Source organism: Oxyura jamaicensis, chromosome 10 (genome assembly GCF_011077185.1).
Source record: "Oxyura jamaicensis isolate SHBP4307 breed ruddy duck chromosome 10, BPBGC_Ojam_1.0, whole genome shotgun sequence".
Classification (NCBI taxonomy): Eukaryota; Metazoa; Chordata; class Aves; order Anseriformes; family Anatidae; genus Oxyura; species Oxyura jamaicensis.
The window spans coordinates 18,979,852-18,997,745 of record NC_048902.1 but is presented as its reverse complement, the minus strand read 5'-3'; the positions used below and the strand labels follow the sequence as shown (position 1 = coordinate 18,997,745).

General features: G+C 51.4%; 1 protein-coding gene across 4 annotated transcripts in view; it reads left to right on the top strand.

Annotated features, from left to right (window-relative positions):
* IGDCC3 (immunoglobulin superfamily DCC subclass member 3) overlaps nt 1–17,894 on the top strand; it is an 88,968-nt gene that overhangs the window by 49,767 nt on the left and 21,307 nt on the right. For all 4 annotated transcript variants that reach the window (XM_035336171.1, XM_035336174.1, XM_035336172.1 and 1 more), the window contains 3 exons: nt 2,302–2,432; nt 6,341–6,478; nt 12,189–12,347. In XM_035336171.1, the coding sequence (XP_035192062.1) occupies nt 2,302–2,432; nt 6,341–6,478; nt 12,189–12,347 (428 nt within the window). The remainder of the gene's footprint in view (nt 1–2,301; nt 2,433–6,340; nt 6,479–12,188; nt 12,348–17,894) is intronic.

The window sequence follows — 17,894 nt, the reverse complement described above, 5'->3', positions numbered from 1 at the left end:
CCTTCCCCGAGAGGAGGCAGCCCTCCTCCACGTTGACTTCCCAGCCTCGAGAGCCCACACAGCAGTCCTAGGAGAGCCTGGAGCAACTCTGGCATCCTTAATCCCCCTGTGACTCCATTTTGAGCACCTCTTTCCACACCAGAACCATAACACGGTCTTGCAAGTGGCTCCCAAAACTGAACTATACCACGACCACCAGACCTTCCTTCCCGGGTGGGCTCCCTTAGCGGGTGGCAGCAGGGAGGCTCTGCGGAGCACATCCCGCAGCGCCTGGGGGCTGCTGTTCCCCTCCTGCAGAGAAGCCCCACAGCCGCCCCCCTTCCGCAGCCGAGGCCTGGGGCGGCACGTCCTCTCTTCCTGTGTTTGACAGCCTGCTCCCTCCGCGTCGGAAACCTCACTGGCCGCGGTTTGATCCTCCGAGCAGGGTACAGGTGGCAGGAAGCCCGTGCTCCATGCCGGCAGCCTCCGGCGGTCCCAGCTGCAGCTCGGGGGCTGCACAAAAGCGATGGCAGGAGACCAGGTCGCAGCGCACCTCCACCGCCCGTTGGCGTCCGTGTGTTGGGAATAGGCAAGAGCAGGAAGCCGTAAATATTTTCCTGAAAGCCCCTATTCTTGAAACACGACTTGGTGGGGTTCTTTGGAGGCAGGAGAAAACGTGAGGCTTGGAACAATGCCTGACCTTTACAGCGTTAGGGTGAACTTACAGTAGAAAGGCCCAAGAGGCCCAGCATTGCGGTGGAAAACTGCAACTGTCAGGTTTTGTTTTTCCTTGTGTTTTTCGTCTGAGCTTTTTTTAGCCCAGCACAAGGTTGCTTCGTCAAACTCAATCTCCTCCGAAGGCTCCTCAGTCACACAAGTGCTAAGCTGGGGACGTGGCAGAGCAGGGCGGCTGGTCCGAGGTGGTATCAACAGGAGTAAAGGGTGCAGAATTGGGCCTGGCACCTTGCGTGCATCCTGATGGGTGTTGCAGGATGGGCAAAGTCCTCCTGAAGTCCCTCACGCATTATTGCCCCTTGCTGCTTGAGCCCAAGGTCACTGGTGTGGGGATGGACAGATGTGACATGGATTCGTGTGACCATGACTTCTTTTCTCCAAGACCAAGGAGGAAGAGCCAGATAAGCCCAGGCTGTGCCCATCCCACTGCATCTCCTCTGGGGCCAGGAGCCCACCCAAGCCCTGGAGGACACGGTCTAGGAGCAGCTTTCCGAGTATTCAGTGTCCTGATTTTGAACAGTTTTTTTGTAGGAGTAAAGTTGCAGGAGAAGGATTTCATTGTTAGCTCAGATTAATCTCTGACACCAGCGGGCCTGGGTGATGAGGGTTGCTTCTCTCACTGAATTGGATTTCTGCATTAATCACGCCCGGTGCATTTCTGCGTATGAAGTGCGTATAAATTTGTATGCCAAGCCTTGCACTTGGAGGCTCTGAAGGCAGAATAATAGCGTTGGAATTGAATCTTCTAATGCTGTGGGCAGATTGTTAACAGAAATGAAGGCTTCTTGTGGTATAATTCATCCAAAACAACGGGCGTTTTAAAGTCCCGGAGAGATTGCAATCAACCTGGGGACGTGTAAGACTGATTGCTGTCACGCTGCCACCGACACCGCGCCGCGCGTTTGGCACCCGGCGCAGGGAGCAGGTTATAGGCACTTAACCATATGCTGATCCGGAGCAAGGTATTCTTCATCTTCCAGACGGAAATGGGTTATTAACTCATCACGGTGTAATGACATAGCACCGAGCCATTTAAACACGCAGTTGCCAAGCGACCCGCAATGTATGTACACGTGTAGAAGTGTGTGCATGCGTGCTCTAAGTGTGTCTGGTTTGTATATACAAAATATTTATATTTATGTATGCCCACGCAATATCTGTTTTAAAGATGCTTTTCTCTGCATTCGAGGTTTTGATGTTGCACGGCTTTGGGACCTGTGCTGGACCTGGAGCACACACTTCCCCCGTGCTTGTCCTTAGACTCACATGTCAGCTGTCTTCACACGAAAATGCACTTCCAAAGCTTTTCCACGAGTTAAATAGGAAGCATCTACTTTGTAGCCTTCCATCGAAGGCCATCCTTTCCCAAGGAGGCATCAGAAGATGAAAAAAAGAACGTAAGCTCTGTAAAAGAAGAGCAGAGGCTCAAATACCCAAAAAGCAAACAGCCGAAAAGCAAACGTGCTCAGCCTGCTGGGGTCTGCATCATCCGGGTGGCAGCTGCCTTTCAGCTGCTTTTTTCATCAGCCTGCTTTCCCATCGTGTCCCTCCTTGCAAGTTTTCATTTCTGCTTTTCTCTCCCCGCAGGTACACGCTGCTTCCCAAGGGGGTTCTCCAGATTACGGGGCTGAGGGCAGAGGACAGCGGGATTTTTCACTGCGTCGCTACCAACATTGCTAATGTGAAATTCAGCCGGGAGGCCAGGCTCACTGTGTCAGGTCAGTACCAGTCCTCACTGCCTTTCCCTCTTCCTGCTGCTGTTCTGGACCAGGACGTTTTAGCTAAAAACACCAAGAAAAGTTCCTCTGTCCAGGAATAGCACGTTCCTTGTTCTGTGTTGTTCCTGCCAGATTGGCCCATTTGATAGCAGAGAAATCTGTCTCTTTGCCCAGTTTCTGGGGAGAGGGAGGGCGGTGTGAACATGAGTTACAGCAGCTTTACATTAAATAAATTCTTCAGGAAATGCAGAAGATGCATGATCTCTTTCTGAGACCTGCCCGCTCTGGAAGTAATTGCAGCACACAGGGTGATCAATTATTTATCTAATCAGGGAATTATGTTCTGTAGGCTGTTCGCATTACACTGCAACCAAAGTGGGCTCACCTTTCTTTGGAAGGTGAGGAGGAGAAACCCTGAGCACCCCAGGCTGGATTTGGGCTTGGTTCTCCATCCGTATTTGAAGTTATTTGCTGAAAACAGGTTTTCACCTCTGAAAGCTCCAGCTGAAGAAATGGCAATACTTTTTGGTCCCTCTCCAGAAACACGTCCAAAGTCACATACCTGCTGGTCTTTTGTGTGCTGTGCAAGCAAACCAAAGCAATTTACACCCACACTTTGTTCGTGCACAAGTTAGATGTGTTGAGGAGAGCATGCACGGACCCTTTACATGCAGCAAAGGGTCTTCCTCCCAAGCCGTGATCCTTCTGGCCTTGGGTTGCATGTAGTGGCTGGTGACTGGAAGCTTGCTAGCCTACACCTGTGTGTTGGAGGCTCACACCCACACCGAGTGCCAGGCTGGCCTCTGCCGCCTGGAAAAAAGCAGCACGTGTGAAACGGGGGAAGCCGAGGAAAGAGCGATGCTGTGTACGTCGACTGGTGGGGAAAGCAAGCAGGTTAGCTGGTTCTGAAAGACCTGAGAGCTCCTGCTGCCTGTTAGCTAGCTGTTTTTGTGATCTATGTGAACAGTAGCCACATGGTGGGGGGGATGTACAGTGAGTTACCGACGTGTTGAAGTTCTTTGTGTCAGTTTTCTGGTCTGAGTTATTGTTTCTCACAGGGCAGAAAGAGCTAGTTGTTGTCAGCCGACCATCCTTCATCCCCAGTGGATATTTTCCAGGTTTCCTGTCTGTGCTTGTGGTTTTTCTCTTCCTTAAGGCAGTCGGGCGATGAATACGGGCACGGTGTGTAAGTGTCTGTGAAGGGCTCGGCCCGTGCTTCAGTTACTGCATGGGAGCAGAGCTGCAGGAACCGCACGCTTGCACACTTGCAGCCTGTTGAAAACATTTTACCCTCTTCAGACGAGGGTTCCCTGGCTGGGACAGCAACTTGAGCAGTTGTTTGACCTGCAGAAACCCTCCCCGGGGTTTCCTTGGGGTGGGAGAGGAGGAGGAAGGTGGCTGCTGCAGGGGAGGAGGGAGCCTGCTCGCAGCACTTCCCTTCCTCTCTCAGCACAGCTCTGTCTTCCAGCCCTACTGATTGATTATTTTCAAGTGCCTGCTTAGCGGAGCTGCTCCCGGGGGGCCGCCTGCCTCTCTGCACTGACACCTTTTCAGCACGAGCCGCGTCTTTCTCTGCTGCCGTCCTTTTGATCAAGATCTAACAGCCCGTGCCAGCGATGCTCCCATCCCTGCTAGAGCTCCTGTCGCTCCTGACGGTGCTGGGGACCTCCCCACCCTCGCCAGGATTGCTGCTGGCAGAGCCCCTGGAGACTGCCTGCATCATTAGAGGCTTTTTCCCTTTCAAAATAAATCCCCCCCAGCTTGCCTGAAACCCTCGTCGTGCTCCTCCAGCAGCACTTGCCTACTGAGAGCCCCTTGTTTTGTCACTCCTCCCTTCCTGACCCTGCACCAGAGAGTGTCCTGGTAGGAGAAGGAAACCTCCTCCCCAATTCTCAGGGGACAGCTGCGCCCCTCCTGGGTCACCTTCCCTTCTGGGGTCCTCCAGGAGCTGCCACCGCCACCAACATCGGGCTCAGCAGCGGTGGAAGAGCAGGTCCCAGAGATGGGCAAGGTTTGCTCAAACTCACGGAGCTGATCCCACACCCAGGAACCCGCCTGCCTGTTGAGGACTTGGAGGGTAAATCAAAGAGTGTGATTTTTGTTGTCGTTGTTGGCCAAAACTTTTATAAATTCCACTCTGCTCTCAGCTCCCGTCTGCTGATATTCATGGCTGACCTTGGACATTTCATTTCATTTTTCAGTGGTTTGAAATACCGAAATCAGTATATAATACGATGATAATATCGTATTATTCTAAGCGTGGACGTTTACTATTGTGATTTAGAACAATAAATTTACATGGCTTTTAGAGGCACTCGGAGGTACCGAGGGGGGAGGTCTTGTTTTTCAGATCCCTTGGGGTTAAGCAGCCGGTCGTATGAATTTATTGTGCATTCTGGTTCTCATCAAAAAAATCTGCATTTTATGGCTTGCGGTGAAATGTGTTCAGCGAGAAAGTCAGCTCTTAAGTCACACCGACACGGTGATTTTTCTTGGATTTTGCCCAGTTAGACGCAGCCTCGGAGTGGCTTTGTCGCTCCCCGAGCAGCCCCCGGAGGGCTGGTTCACCAGCGAGCCGCTCTGATCCGTGCTGTGCGATCCCCCTGCTGCCACCCTCGTTTCAGCCCCTGAGGTGCTGCAAGAGGGTGATGTTAAAAGCCATGGGAAGGGCCCTCGCAGGTCGTTTTTGGGGCATCGATTCGCTTTAACAAGCTTTTGGGAACGTCCGTGTCCAGGAGGCGGTGCGGGGTGGACCCTACAGTGAAGCCCTGCCGGTGGCAGAGCTCTGCTCCAGCCCTTCCCCATGCCCCAGTCTTGCTCCGGGGAGAAGAGCAGCCCACGTATTCCTCTCTGCAGGTGCACGGAGCATTTTTTGCCAGCAGCAGCTGTCAGATTGTTTAAATTCCTCAAACACTGCTTGACCTCGGCATTTCTGGCGTGCAACCCAGATCTCATCAGCAAGGGAGAGCATAAAGGGAGAAGGCTAATGCAGGGGTTGTCGTTGTTCCTGTTTGCTGACGGAGAACTGAGAATATCTCCTTTTCCTCCTCTTCTGCTCCCCAGAAAGGCGAGTGGAGGCTGAAGGGAGCTTTGGCCCAGGGGTAAGGCACTTTCTGGTGGCCCAGGAGATGCAGGTTCAGCTGTGCTGTACCTGACACGGGATGACAGTTTGGTCCTTGCAGTCTCCTTTTGTCCAGTGAAATGTGGTTGTCTAGTTTCCAGTCTCCTTGTGCCAGAGCTTTATTTTACTGTGGGTCTGTGCATCATCTTGCATATGGCTTTCAATCTCGGCTGCTGCCTGTTGGTGCTACCGTAGTGCAAATAAACAATTTCTGGAGTTTCCTCTCAAAAAGATCCCCAGCAGGAATCAGAGACTGCCACCTCCACTTCTCCCTTTGTGCCAGGACAGGGTTTCTGGAGCAAATGACACCAGCAGCAACAGAGGTAGATTTATGTGTTATGGACCACACAGATTAATTTGCAAACCAAGGTGTTGAAAGGTGAAGCAGATCTTTCATTTATTTGCACTCCTGTCTGTACAAACTGTCCTGTAACTTGTGTCCTCCCTGTAGACCACATCCAACCTGCAGATCTGCTCACTGCAGCTTGTGACATGGTTCTTTCTCTGTGCTGCCTATCCGAGGGTGCTAAGAGCAGTGCCTGCGGCTGGGGGTGGCTGAATTTTCCCCAGAAATAGCAGCGCACACTTAAAACACATGCAGACAATGCATCTGCCTCCCAAATACTGTGCTCCCTTTGTTTCACGTGCATCTCAGATTTACTGGGGATTACACCAGGCACATCATCGTAAACCTAGAGGATGAGCAAAGCCTTCAGTGGTTCCACTAAACAAGAGGGTGAGATGAGAGACCCCAGGGATGCCTTTAACAGTGATGCTGTCCTTGCAGGCTCCCACTCCACTGTTTACAAGGACCCCATGATTCTCGTCGGACCGGAGAACCTCACGCTGACGGTGCACCAGACCGCGGTGCTGGAGTGCATCGCCACCGGCAATCCCCGGCCCATCGTCTCCTGGAGCCGCCTAGGTAAGCCCGAGGATTCCTTCCTCCTCTCCATTGCCATCGCGTGGGAAATAGGTGATGCCAGGGACTACCTCACACAAGTGATCCACCTTTTCCATTCGTACAAGGATTAATTGTAGGCTCGAAGTGCTTTTTATCTTCTTGTCTGCGCTGTTTTTTCTCCCTGCCAAGATCCTGTGTTTAGCGGTTAGAGAAGTGGGCTGGTTAAACCCATAGATGTTTCCTGAAAGGTGATAATTTTAGCGTTCCCTGAGTGACAGCGTCTTCTTCAGCTGCATCAAAAACATCACCACTGTTGGCCCAGAGAAGCAGGAGCGTACACAAACATGTCTTCCACGTGAAACAGGCTTGAAAGAAACTTGCTGTCTGTTCAGAGTTGTAAAAAAATCTTAGGGGGCAGAGAGAGCTTAAGGTAGCATGCCTGAACCTCTGGAAATACAGATGCTTGTGTTGGGGTCAGTGATGGTTTTTAATCAGCATGGAAACCAGAGCCAGGGTCTGATGGCATCGTACAAGCAAAGTGCAGTGTTTCTCCCAGTCCGAAAGCAAGGGCTCTGCTAGGCTTTTACCGTGATAGGAGCTCAGAAAATACTTTGTGCAGAGCAACACTTCCACCGCCCAACAGAAATCTGCGCCGAGCAAAGAGCTGACGGCTTTTCATTTATCTTCTGGAACTCCTAACTGTGTGAGCGTGCTGTGGGGTTGGGGTCAGTTAGCATTTCCCAAGCCCTCGTGCTCTGCGGGGTCACGTTGCTTTTCGAAGCTAATCTCCCCGAGTCACCCGAGGTGGCTGTGAAGCATGAGCAGGGATAATCCTGCCCCATGCAGCAGTGCTGCATGAGGGGCTTTGCCCCTGTGGCTCTCCGAGGGCCTTGCTGATGGGGTCTGGCCTGGCTCACGGGATCATGACTTCCCACTCAGAGCCATCTGCAAGGGACAAGGACACGTATCCAGCAGCAGTCACACCATTTCTCCACACTTCCCCTCCAGCTTGCCTCCTCTGGTGGCTTATAAAATCAACTTGTGTCTGCTAGCTTCTTATTTTTCCTCCAGAGCCATAACCATCAGACTGATGCTGTTTTAAAAATTCCCCAGATAAGCTCTATCACTGTTTTGGTTCTCTTGGACACAAGGCAGCTCTACGTTAGAGCTCAACTATAATAAACTACGTTATAATTGCCTTAATTATAAGAGCTTATTACCTTCTTCAAAACACTTGTCTCTAAAGAGCAGTGCAGTAATGAAGATGTAATAGCTTCGTGCTATGTTTGCCTGGATGGCGTGAGCTCAGCATTGCCTTCCACCAAAAATAAATACCCTCCCCACGTGGCCTTGCAGCAAAGCAGCAGATTTAGAGCTCCTAAGTGGCAAAGAGACCCCGTTATTTTCCCTCTCCTTCCGTGTGAATGTTTCCTGCCCAAATAATCACACGATCTTGTTTCTTATTATACCGTTCTCAACAGTGATGGGGCTTACAGGCTCTCTGATTACTTCGTGGGCCTGTCACCTCTTGGTAGGGATTTCAGAAGTACTTTCATGTCTTCGTGTGTGTCATCTGGAGGTGGGAGAGGGGTTTCACTGGACAAGGAGGTTCTCCAAGCATCTGTCCTCTGCAGGTGGCTTCCTCCCATGTGAAGGTCTCCATCCTCAGGTTCTTCTGGCAGACCTGGTTCAGCTTAAATAACCAGTTTTTTTTCCAAGGTAATTTTCCAGCTTACCTTCATCCACTCCAAGAAATAATAAAATCCATGGCCACAAAGTCTTAAAGAGATGCAATAATTTAAATGTAAAGCTCACTTCTATGTGAACATCTCTCTTGCTTGGTTGAGGGGAAAGAGCCATAGTGTTGCCATTACGCCGGGTCTGTGCACAGGGCTTGTTGCCATTTTGGAGTATCTGTTTGAACCCTTTTGCTCACAGTTTTGATGATGTGGCATTTTTCTATCAGAAAGGAGCAAAGAACAATTTTGCTTTTACAGCTTTCAGTTGCAAGGGAAGCAACATTTGCACTTTTTGCGTTGGCTTTGCGAAAACCTGGCCAGTTTTCAGGGGGCAAGGCAGCTATATTTTGCTTAAAGGAAATCGTTCGAATTCTGGGCCGGTTTTTGAGTGTCACACAATCAATTTTGAATTTAATTTCCTTGGGAATATGTTGTAGCCCCTGACCACAAACAGAATTCCTGTGTCTCGCAGCGCATGAAATGTCAACATTCATTAGAGAGCAGGCGCTGAGAGAAACGTAAAATCATTAAGGGTTTGTTCAGGGAAGATAGGGCTTTTCCTTTCAGAGCTACGCACTTCAGGCTGGGACCTGTATGTGTGCACAAATGAATATCCTGGGCACTTACTGCAAAGCCTTTTGAATGAATGACGATTTTAATGTATCCTTACCCTCTAAGTGACAGGCCACTGAGCTGGCCTCCATAAAAGGTACCAGGGCAGAATAATACACTATTTAGAGAGATATAGAAAAGTGAGGCGAAAAAGAAAAGACAGCGATTATCTGATAGCGTTATACAGAAGTTGTCAGAAAGGGTCGCACAATGGGAAGGAAATTACTAAAGAGGGAGCCATTCAAAAAGTAAACCATACAACAATTGTAGGAGCCAATTAATTGGTAACTTATTGGACACAGAAGCTTGCAATAGATGGCTGACTGGTTGACAGGAGCGCCGTTCCTGTAAGTGTTTAGAAATAATAGAGTAAATTTCACCACTTCACATCCTGAATAGTCAACTGTTGCAATGTACTCTAAATATGCTAATCCGCGGTGCCCGGTGTCGGACAGAGCAGGAGACCCATGCGTCTAAAAAGTGGAAGGCTACTATGGCACAATACAAAGAATTCACAAAAGACCTAAATGATCAACATTAGAAAGTTGTTACTTTCTTTCTACTCGCTCCTTATAAAAGAAAGGCGTTCGTGTTGTTGCATATTCATATCGCCCGGCACGTTTTAACGGGTCCCCGTAATTGGTGCCGGTGTGCCAATCACTGGTTGAGCAGGCGGAGAACGGGCTCCAGAAAGCATCACATACACCTAGTAAAAGAAATAACAGGGCTCCCAAACCCCAGATTTCACCCAAATAGGGAACCTGGAGACCTCTACTTGTCCAGAGCCAGGGCGTTATTTGGGAGCATCTCCCACTTGGAGAACGGCCGGTTTTATTAATCAGTCCCTGGCTGCTCTTCACGACCGGCTGAACCTTCATCTGTCTTCAACTGGGGACTGAGATAATCTGGCAGACATTTCCCCCTAGACTGGCTTGTTCTCAGGCCTTCAGTTTTCTGCTTTTGACTTAATAAAAAGTGGAAGGTCATAGTAAGTGAGTAAGTTTCAAGCCTCTGTGGGTCTGGAGAGCTTTGGGGACTGAGCAACAGGGTTAGCTTTTGCAGTCTTTTGGATCTCCACCATGGAGAGATGACTTTGTGATGGAAAGCATGCCAGAAAGGTGGGTTTGCAGAGTTAGAGTCCCTTGATCCAAGCCACTCAGTTCTCCCTGTAAGAAAGACAGGGTTAAAAAGTGCAGATGTTGCTCTAGAAACCCTTTCCAGGACTTTTTGGAAAGCAGCAGTTGAGCAAGAAGCCGATGGGCTGATCTGGCACGGTGACCCTGGCTGGCTGCTGGAGGTGGCCACGCTCCCCGAATCAGATGGCAGTTCCCTCGGATTTCTGAGCTCGGAGGGCTTTGTTCTTCAGGGAAATGAAAGATGCTTGGCTGACAGGAGATGCTTCTTCAGAGCATCACCCCTGTAATTAATAGTTGGAGCTGGAGAGACAACTGAGGATGTACAGGTATTCGGACAGTGCAGAGTATGTGCTGCAGGCTGGGACTTTTGTGCTTAAATTATGTAGCACATTGTAAATAATACAGTAAATCTGCTGACATTCAAGTCACATTTCTGTGGTATTTCTCAAGGCAACGATGTGATGAAGCATCCAGGTGGGGACACTTCGCATCTTTCACTGATCCCGTCCCTCCCTCGAGAGGGTGATTTGATTTTTACACCTATTGTAAATACGGGCTTGCTAAAGGTCTGACTTAAAAGATGAAATCAAGTTCAATTTGAATTTAATTCAGACCTCTTTACACTTCAGTTCAAACGATGTTTGAAGGAAATGGTTCCTTCTTATTGCTCATTAAATGCGGGACAGGTCATGTTTTACTGTCCTTTTTATGACCGAGCCATTTACTGCCGCAGTGGCTTGGCCAGCTATGTGATCATTTAATCATTTAATGACATTGTTTTTCTCTGTCTAGAAGACCCAAGCATTTTTCTTTGCAATGCAAATAATGAAGCGATCTGGCATTGCCTGCCTAATGAAGCAAGGAATCCTTCAAGTCTAAAAATTTCCTGAAAAACAATGCAAAGAGCGTGGCAGGAGAAGTGCTGATGGAGTGCTGGGGAGCTTTCAGTCCCTGTTTAGCCAGTATTTCCTAGCACGATGCTGCAGAAACACCTTCTACTGCAACAACACAACTTTGTTTCTCACAGTATGGAGAGCCAGGTCTCCATCAGGGGGCATTTTTGGGTACAGCAGGGGCTCTGAAGGAAATCCTGAAGGATAATGGGGTGGATTTTTTCCTTTTACCAAGCACAACTTAGAAGTGTCTCTTCTGCTGCTGGGGAGCACACGTATGGCAGGCTCATGGGATGTTCAGATGGGGCAATCACTAAGGCTGGTTCTTGCCTCTCCATTTCTGTAAGCTCCTTAAACTCCTCCCTGAGCAAATGTGAGAGAGGAACTGGATTCCTGCTTCCCATCTGATGAACGTCTGCTTAGCTGCTCCTCCAGCAAAGTGCTCCCCGCCTTGCCCCTCTGCCCAGACATCCTGACACATGCTAGGATTGATTTAGAGCTGCCTTTGTCAGACAGTGTCTTAAAACACAAACCAATGAAACAATAAAAAGCAATAGCCTGATACTAATGAAACACATTGTAATTAGAGCTGGCTGGGAATTCTCCAGTGGTAAGAGGCTTTGATGGAAAAAGGCGAATTCTCTGACACTGCTATTTCATGTTAAGCACTTCAGATGCTTCAAAACCTTGTGCTGGAGTCCAGCATCAGCGCTGGGCTCCTTGGCTCTGGGCTCTTCTGTGTGTTCAGGAGTGAAGGAACTGAAACTCCAGTGTTCACATATTTTCCAAAAGCAACAAGACACATCCATTGAGGGTTAGCAGACAAAAAAGGGACCGCTTCTAGCTCAGGAAGTCCATAAATTGCTCATGGCTGGGAAGGTGCAGCAGGGGAGTACTGCTGCAGCGTGGCTGCTCTCCTTCCCAGAGCATCTACCTCTGTTGGCCACAGGTTGTTGGGCTGGCTGGATCCTTGGTCAATCCGATGTATCAACAGCTCACGGAAATTGATACGATTTCATTTGGTTTTATTGCTTTATTGGAAAGCATTCTGGGAGCTTCATCTTAACCTGAGCACGTTAAAAGCTTCCAAATTTCCTGTGATGGTGCCTTAGTTTTCCAAGCACAGAGTGTGGTTTTGGGCAAACACTTGGCTGAGGGTCCTGGTTTCCTCCGGAAGACAGCTCTGCTAAGAGCATCAGCTAAAACCTGTTGACTTTACTTGGCAAATCCCAGTAACAGAGCGCGGTGCCACTCCGTAAGTACTTAAATCAGACCTCACCAAGGACTGTGCGCTGGGGCACTTGACACGAAGGCTCAGGATGTGACCCTTACCCTCTTCCCCCTCTTTCAGACGGCCGCCCGATTGGCGTGGAGGGGATCCAGGTGCTGGGCACAGGAAATCTCATGATCTCGGACCTCACCGTGCAGCATTCTGGCATCTACGTGTGCGCCGCCAACAAACCCGGCACGCGGGTGCGACGGACCGCGCAGGGCAGGCTCGTGGTGCAAGGTGAGCAAAACGGGTCCGGCAGAGCGACGATGCCCGCTTTGCTGTGCCCTTTGCACGGTCTCTGCCTGTCTCCTGGGCACTGTGATGGGTTGGTGTGGGCTTCTTGGATGGTATCAGACAAAGCACTTCTTTTCTACACATGGTTTTGTGTAGAAAAGACCCCAACAGGTGAGTAGTGACCAGGTATCATTGAACTGAAGCCTCAGCTGCTGGGTTGCAGTGGCTTCCCACCTCCTCAAGGTATTTGGCTTGACAGCACAAGCTGAATTATTCAGCAAACCCTCTGCATGGTTCTTAGTGATGTGGGGACGTGGGCACTGTTCTCGTATGAGATGTCTCCACACAATGGATATCACAGCTGCAGTGATAGCCAGTAGTGGATCTCACTCACAGAATGTTGCTCCCTGACCTGAAATGGCACAAGTAAGTCTAAAACCATTTCCAGGAAGTCAGCAAGACCCTTTGCTGTAGCAGATGACACTGGATCCGAGCTCTTTGCTCCAATGTGGGGTAAAGCAGGAGTGCAGGCTGCTCCCCTTCTGCACAGCAACTCTCCTGAAATGTCACTTGTAGAGGGTGATTCAGCCCAGAGCAGAGATCTGCGCTCAAGAAACCAAGCAAATCCCCTCCACATGCTCCGTGCGACCAGTCTCCATGGTGAGGGGAGCCAGGCAAGTATTTCAGAAGGCAAACCCAGCTGGCAGCGTGCTCTGAATGGCAGTAATCCGCCCCTGATTACAGGCACTCACCTCCTCTTCAAGCTAGTCCACTTAAAGCATCTCGCACTTTCATCAGTTCACTCATTAACTATTGACTGATGATATCCTGAATCTAAAATTATACACCTCCTGCTGGAGCAGGCTAATTGAACCTTTCATGCTGGTGATGGGGAAAGTGCCCTGCTCCAGCCCTGATGCTCACCTGACAGGTCCTGGGAGCGGCTGGCGGTGATCCGGCACCGTGGTGCCTTTACAGAGGCTGCGGTTCCTGGATGCCGGCGTCCCTCTTCCCTTTTGCCTTGGCAGCATCAGGGAGCGATGCAGGAAGAGAATTTGTACAGGGCTGCTTGCTCTTCCTGAGTCCCAGATGCTAACAGGAGGGGAAAACTTGCCGTCTCGTTTGCTGCTGCATTTTTGGGTGAACAGTGCAACGAGGGCACCTGGGAGTCCCCTTGTTAAGAGAAGCAGAGCCCAGGCATTGCGAACAACCTGGCGGTACTGACACAAACCATTCAGAGCCGCTGCAGGATGGATCTGCACGTGCTGCGTGCAGCTGAGGCTGTGAACCCAAACACAAAGCTGATGTCCAGGTATCAGGCAGGCAGAGCCGAAAGAAATTCCTTGAAAAATCTATGGAGTTGTGAAAATACGGCTACTGAATACTGGTGGCTGCTTCAGCTGGCAATTGGATGAGAGGGGAAAGGCAGCACAGCTTCTCATCGCTACAGATCAGCAGTTTTCAGTCTCTTTGGAGAGCTGAACATCAGCCCCCAGCAGTTGCCCTGGAGCTGAAGTTCATTTGGGATAGGATTTCTGTGGGTTTTCACCTGGAAAACCAAGATGAGAATTTGTCCCCAAAACTGGAAAAGGGAATTGGAAAAATTGGAAGGGGAAAGGGCCGTCAGAGCCCTCCACCGTGGAAGGGAGTTGCCTCTGTGATCAGGATTAGCGAGAAGTGGGAGGGGTATGGAGAAGTGTGGCCAGGAGCTGAACCCGTGCTGCCATCCACAAAGTGTTTTGGGGGCCTGGCCCACCCCCAGGGGAGCAGCTGGACTCATCCCAGGTTTGCTCCCCCCTCCGTCTGAAGCGGCTTCTCCCTCTGAATCTCATTTTGCCGGAATTTTCCAGCTGAGAGGTACAAATGATTGCTGTTAGGTTTGTCTGGGAAGAAAACCCCGATAATGACTGACATGGGAGACTGGGGGTTTTATCTTTGTCGAGACGTCAGCGATGCAAATTACATCCGCAAAGGGAAGAAAAGCAAAGAACAGGCCATCAAAAGCCTGGCTGGAGAGGAAGTTCGCACAGGGCTGGGACAATGGGAGCGTCCTCAAAGCATGCCAGGCCAGGTACTTGCAGCCTTTATGCAGGGCCCTTGAAGTGCCTGGAGGCACAAATTAACTTGCCCCTGCGCCTTTTGAAGGAGGCAGGGTTTTATATGTGAGAAAGCCGGGCAGAAAGGGCCACGTTTCCTGCTATAAGGCGAGGAGTTAGCTGGGGCTGAGAGCACGTCCTCCCTCCTGCTGCCACCTCCGCCCCGCTGCGGGCTGCCAGCAGTGGTCCTCGTCCTATAACAGCATCCCCAGAGGTGTCCCCGTCGCATGGCTCTGCTCTCGCTCCAGCCTTTCCCGTTGCAGGTTCTCCTTCAGATCATCATATTATCTTCCTGGGAATTCCTCCTCCCTCCAGAGGATAAGGCCTCAATCCCCCGCTCCCTCCCTCGCTGCCCTCCCCATGCCGTTTAGGCTCCTTTGATCTCTTTTGTGAGGTTCTCCCACAAGAAAGTTTCCATTTTCTCTTTAAGATCCCAGCGCAGCCATTTGAATATTGCTTTGTGCCGGGCTGCGAATGAAAGCCTCGCGGGGGGAGCCGAGGAAGGGCCGAATGCAGAACGGAGCCAGGCCGTGCGTGTGGTGCAAGGGACGAGCAGGCTTCGGTGGCAAGGAGGGGGAAAAAAAAAGAAAAAGAAAATCAAAGCGCTTTCCCTCTACCTCCTGCGCAATCTTTTGTGCTTTATTATGTGTTTGGTGTCATAACAAACTGATGGGCTGTGAATGGCCAGATGGTCACCAGTGTTCTCCGCTCCACGCTTCATTTCCTCCTGAAAGCTATGCAGAAAAATGAGATCCCATCTCATAAATGAGTGCCCATCTCAAGGCCGGGGTTTTGAAGGCTCCGCTGACAATGGCTGCCTTGTTCGCCCTGCTTGCTGCTGGCAGAGCCGGGCATCGCTCCTTGGTCCAGCAGATCCGGCCACCGCTGCGTTTCCTGATGTTTCTCCCATCGCCCCGGCTCGCTGGCGTTGCGAGCCCGGGCTGCGGGCTGGAATTTGTCAGCAGAGGTATTGTGGTTGCTGGTTTAGGCTCGGCACTGTGGTTGGCCTCGTGTTTACCCCCGGCTTAAATTTGTGCTGCAAAAACAGCTCCGGTCCCTGCCGCGTGGGTCTGTGTGCCCTGGGGAGCAGAGCCCATCCTGTGCTCATTTTCCTTGCCAAGAAAAGGAGCCGTGCAGGGGCAGGCAGGAGCTCGGAGCTCATCCCTTGGGGTGCAGGAGTGAGCTGGGGTGCCTGAGCCCTCCGGAGCATCCTCCCTGCAGCACGCAGGTAGGTGACATGGGGACATGATCACTGTGGAGGAGCTGCAGCCTGTGCCATGCCGGGACGAGCAGGGCACACGATACTCACTGGCAGCTTCCCTGGTGTGGTTTCTGCCTGGCTCCCAGGGGACACAGCCACAGGGCCCGTCTTTGGCTGTAGGAATCCCACCTACAGCTTGAAGAGTTACTCACTGAAGCATCCACACCCTCTGTGGGCAGTGGAGGAGAAGCAAAGTGAGAGGCAGTTCTTTGTCTACCTCCTGCCATCTGATGCTGTGCTTGACCGACTGCCCTGCTCTTTATAACCTTATTGTGTGTTCTGCTGGCCTGATTTATGAGATTTTGTGCTTGCCAGGTTATTCTTCCTTCTCCTCATCCCAGTCTCCCTCCCTTGACCTGCTGCTCCGGGTAATCGAGAATTAACGAGTGCTCAGTGCTTCGGTGCGAGGGGCAGGGCATCATCTGGTCCCAGTACCTCAAATTTCCCTGGAACAAACCGCACCCCAAGCTCATGCCAGGGGCTGTAGCCATGCAGGGAAGCTCCCCATTGGGGCTGGTGGCCGGTCCCTGCTCAGAGGAGATGTCCCCAGGGGCATGGAGCCAGCCCGGCTCTCCCGTTGCAGCCCGCTGTTACGGTGCGTCTTGGCGCTGTCACAGTTTGGTGAGCACAGCGACACCGACTCGTTAACGATTCTGAGGGCGGTATTAAAAAAAAAAAAGGCGTTATTGCTTTTTGATACCGATGTCACGCCTTTAAATATTCATTAAAACTGCGTGATCCCCTCCCTCCCATTAAGCCCCAAATAATCAACGCTCCGGGTTCCTCGCGCTTCTGTTCCTGTTGATGTGGCAGCAGGAGGGCATCTCCCCGCAGCAGTGCCCGTCCCCACGTTCAGACCCCGGTGGCACCCGGCCCGTGTCCCTTCTCCGATGCTGTCAGGTGCTGGCAATGGGGACAGGAGCCTTGTAAGTCCTCGCAGTCAGCTTTAAGGCTTCCCGCTGGGGTCTGCTGCAGCAAACACCCGGTTTCTGCTGCAGCCTGGGCCTTTTTGCTCCTTTTGCCATGAAAAGGAGTAGGGCGAGAGCTGAGCGGGACAGAGCAGTGCCCGCAGGAAGCCAGGAGGAGTGGAGCAGCAGAAGGACAGAGCTCAGCACCATCCAGCGAGGGGCCACCTGCTCCCCAGAGAGTTTGAGCAAGTTCAGGGGGGCTGGGGCTATGCGCTGGCTGTGTTTAGCAGGACAGCGAAGAGGATTGAGTGTGGGATCCTTAACGAAGCCACCTCGAGGCGCTGGGAGCTGGCTGTGCCCTTCCTTGGCATCATGTTTTGCACCTGCGAGCGTCGTGGGCACAACCTTGTGGGATGGAAGCAGGGAGGTGCGCGGCCACTTGACAAATAATTGCTCCTGGAAAAGCGCCCCACACAAAGCAGGGGGCAGGAGGTTAAGGGAATCTTGAAAATCAGGTCTGTACCGCACCATGAAGGGACCGTTCACTGCGGGGCAGAGAGGTTTCTCCCCCGTTTGGCCACGCTTCCAACTTCCATTGAACCGATCCTGAATTTTATTTTAATTTCTAAGTCTAGGGGGAAAAACGTGGAAGGGAAGGGAAGGGCAGCGCATCGATTGGCACCCAGGGAAGTTTAGCAGGAGGCTCTGGAAATGCTTGTGTCCGTTAGGCTGCTGGGATCGGGTTCGTTAGCAGACCCGAGCGCCAGCAGAAGTGGCCTGACCATAAACTCTGCCGGGGGACGCCCCCGACTGCTGACACAAGTCAGGGCTGCCATGCTCCGCTTGCCTTTGATTATTAAAAATGGAAGAGGGGGCTCCTGCAAGGCAGAGCGGCTCTGCAGTGAGTTCCCGTGCCTTCCTGCTCACAGGCCTTACAGTCTGCATGGCTTTGCTCTTCGACGCAGGCACCTTTTGCTGCGTTTTGGCCCTGCTGCAGTGGTAACGGTGCTGTCCCCTTGCACACGTGTAGCAGGGGAAGGGTTTTATTGTCCTGTGCTGCCACAGTGAGCCCCAAGGGTTCTTTTGGCCACGAACCACAAGGCTCTGCCCTGACATAGCAGCTCCTGCTTACAGCCCGGGGACCCCTTTCCAGCCCATTTTGCTGGACCACTTTGCTCCTTCCTCCTGTCTCACACCAATCCCATGCTTGGAAAATGCCTGTGAGCGGTGCTGAGCGTGTCTCCCTGGATTATTTTTCTTTTGTGGAAAAATTTACCGCCGGCCA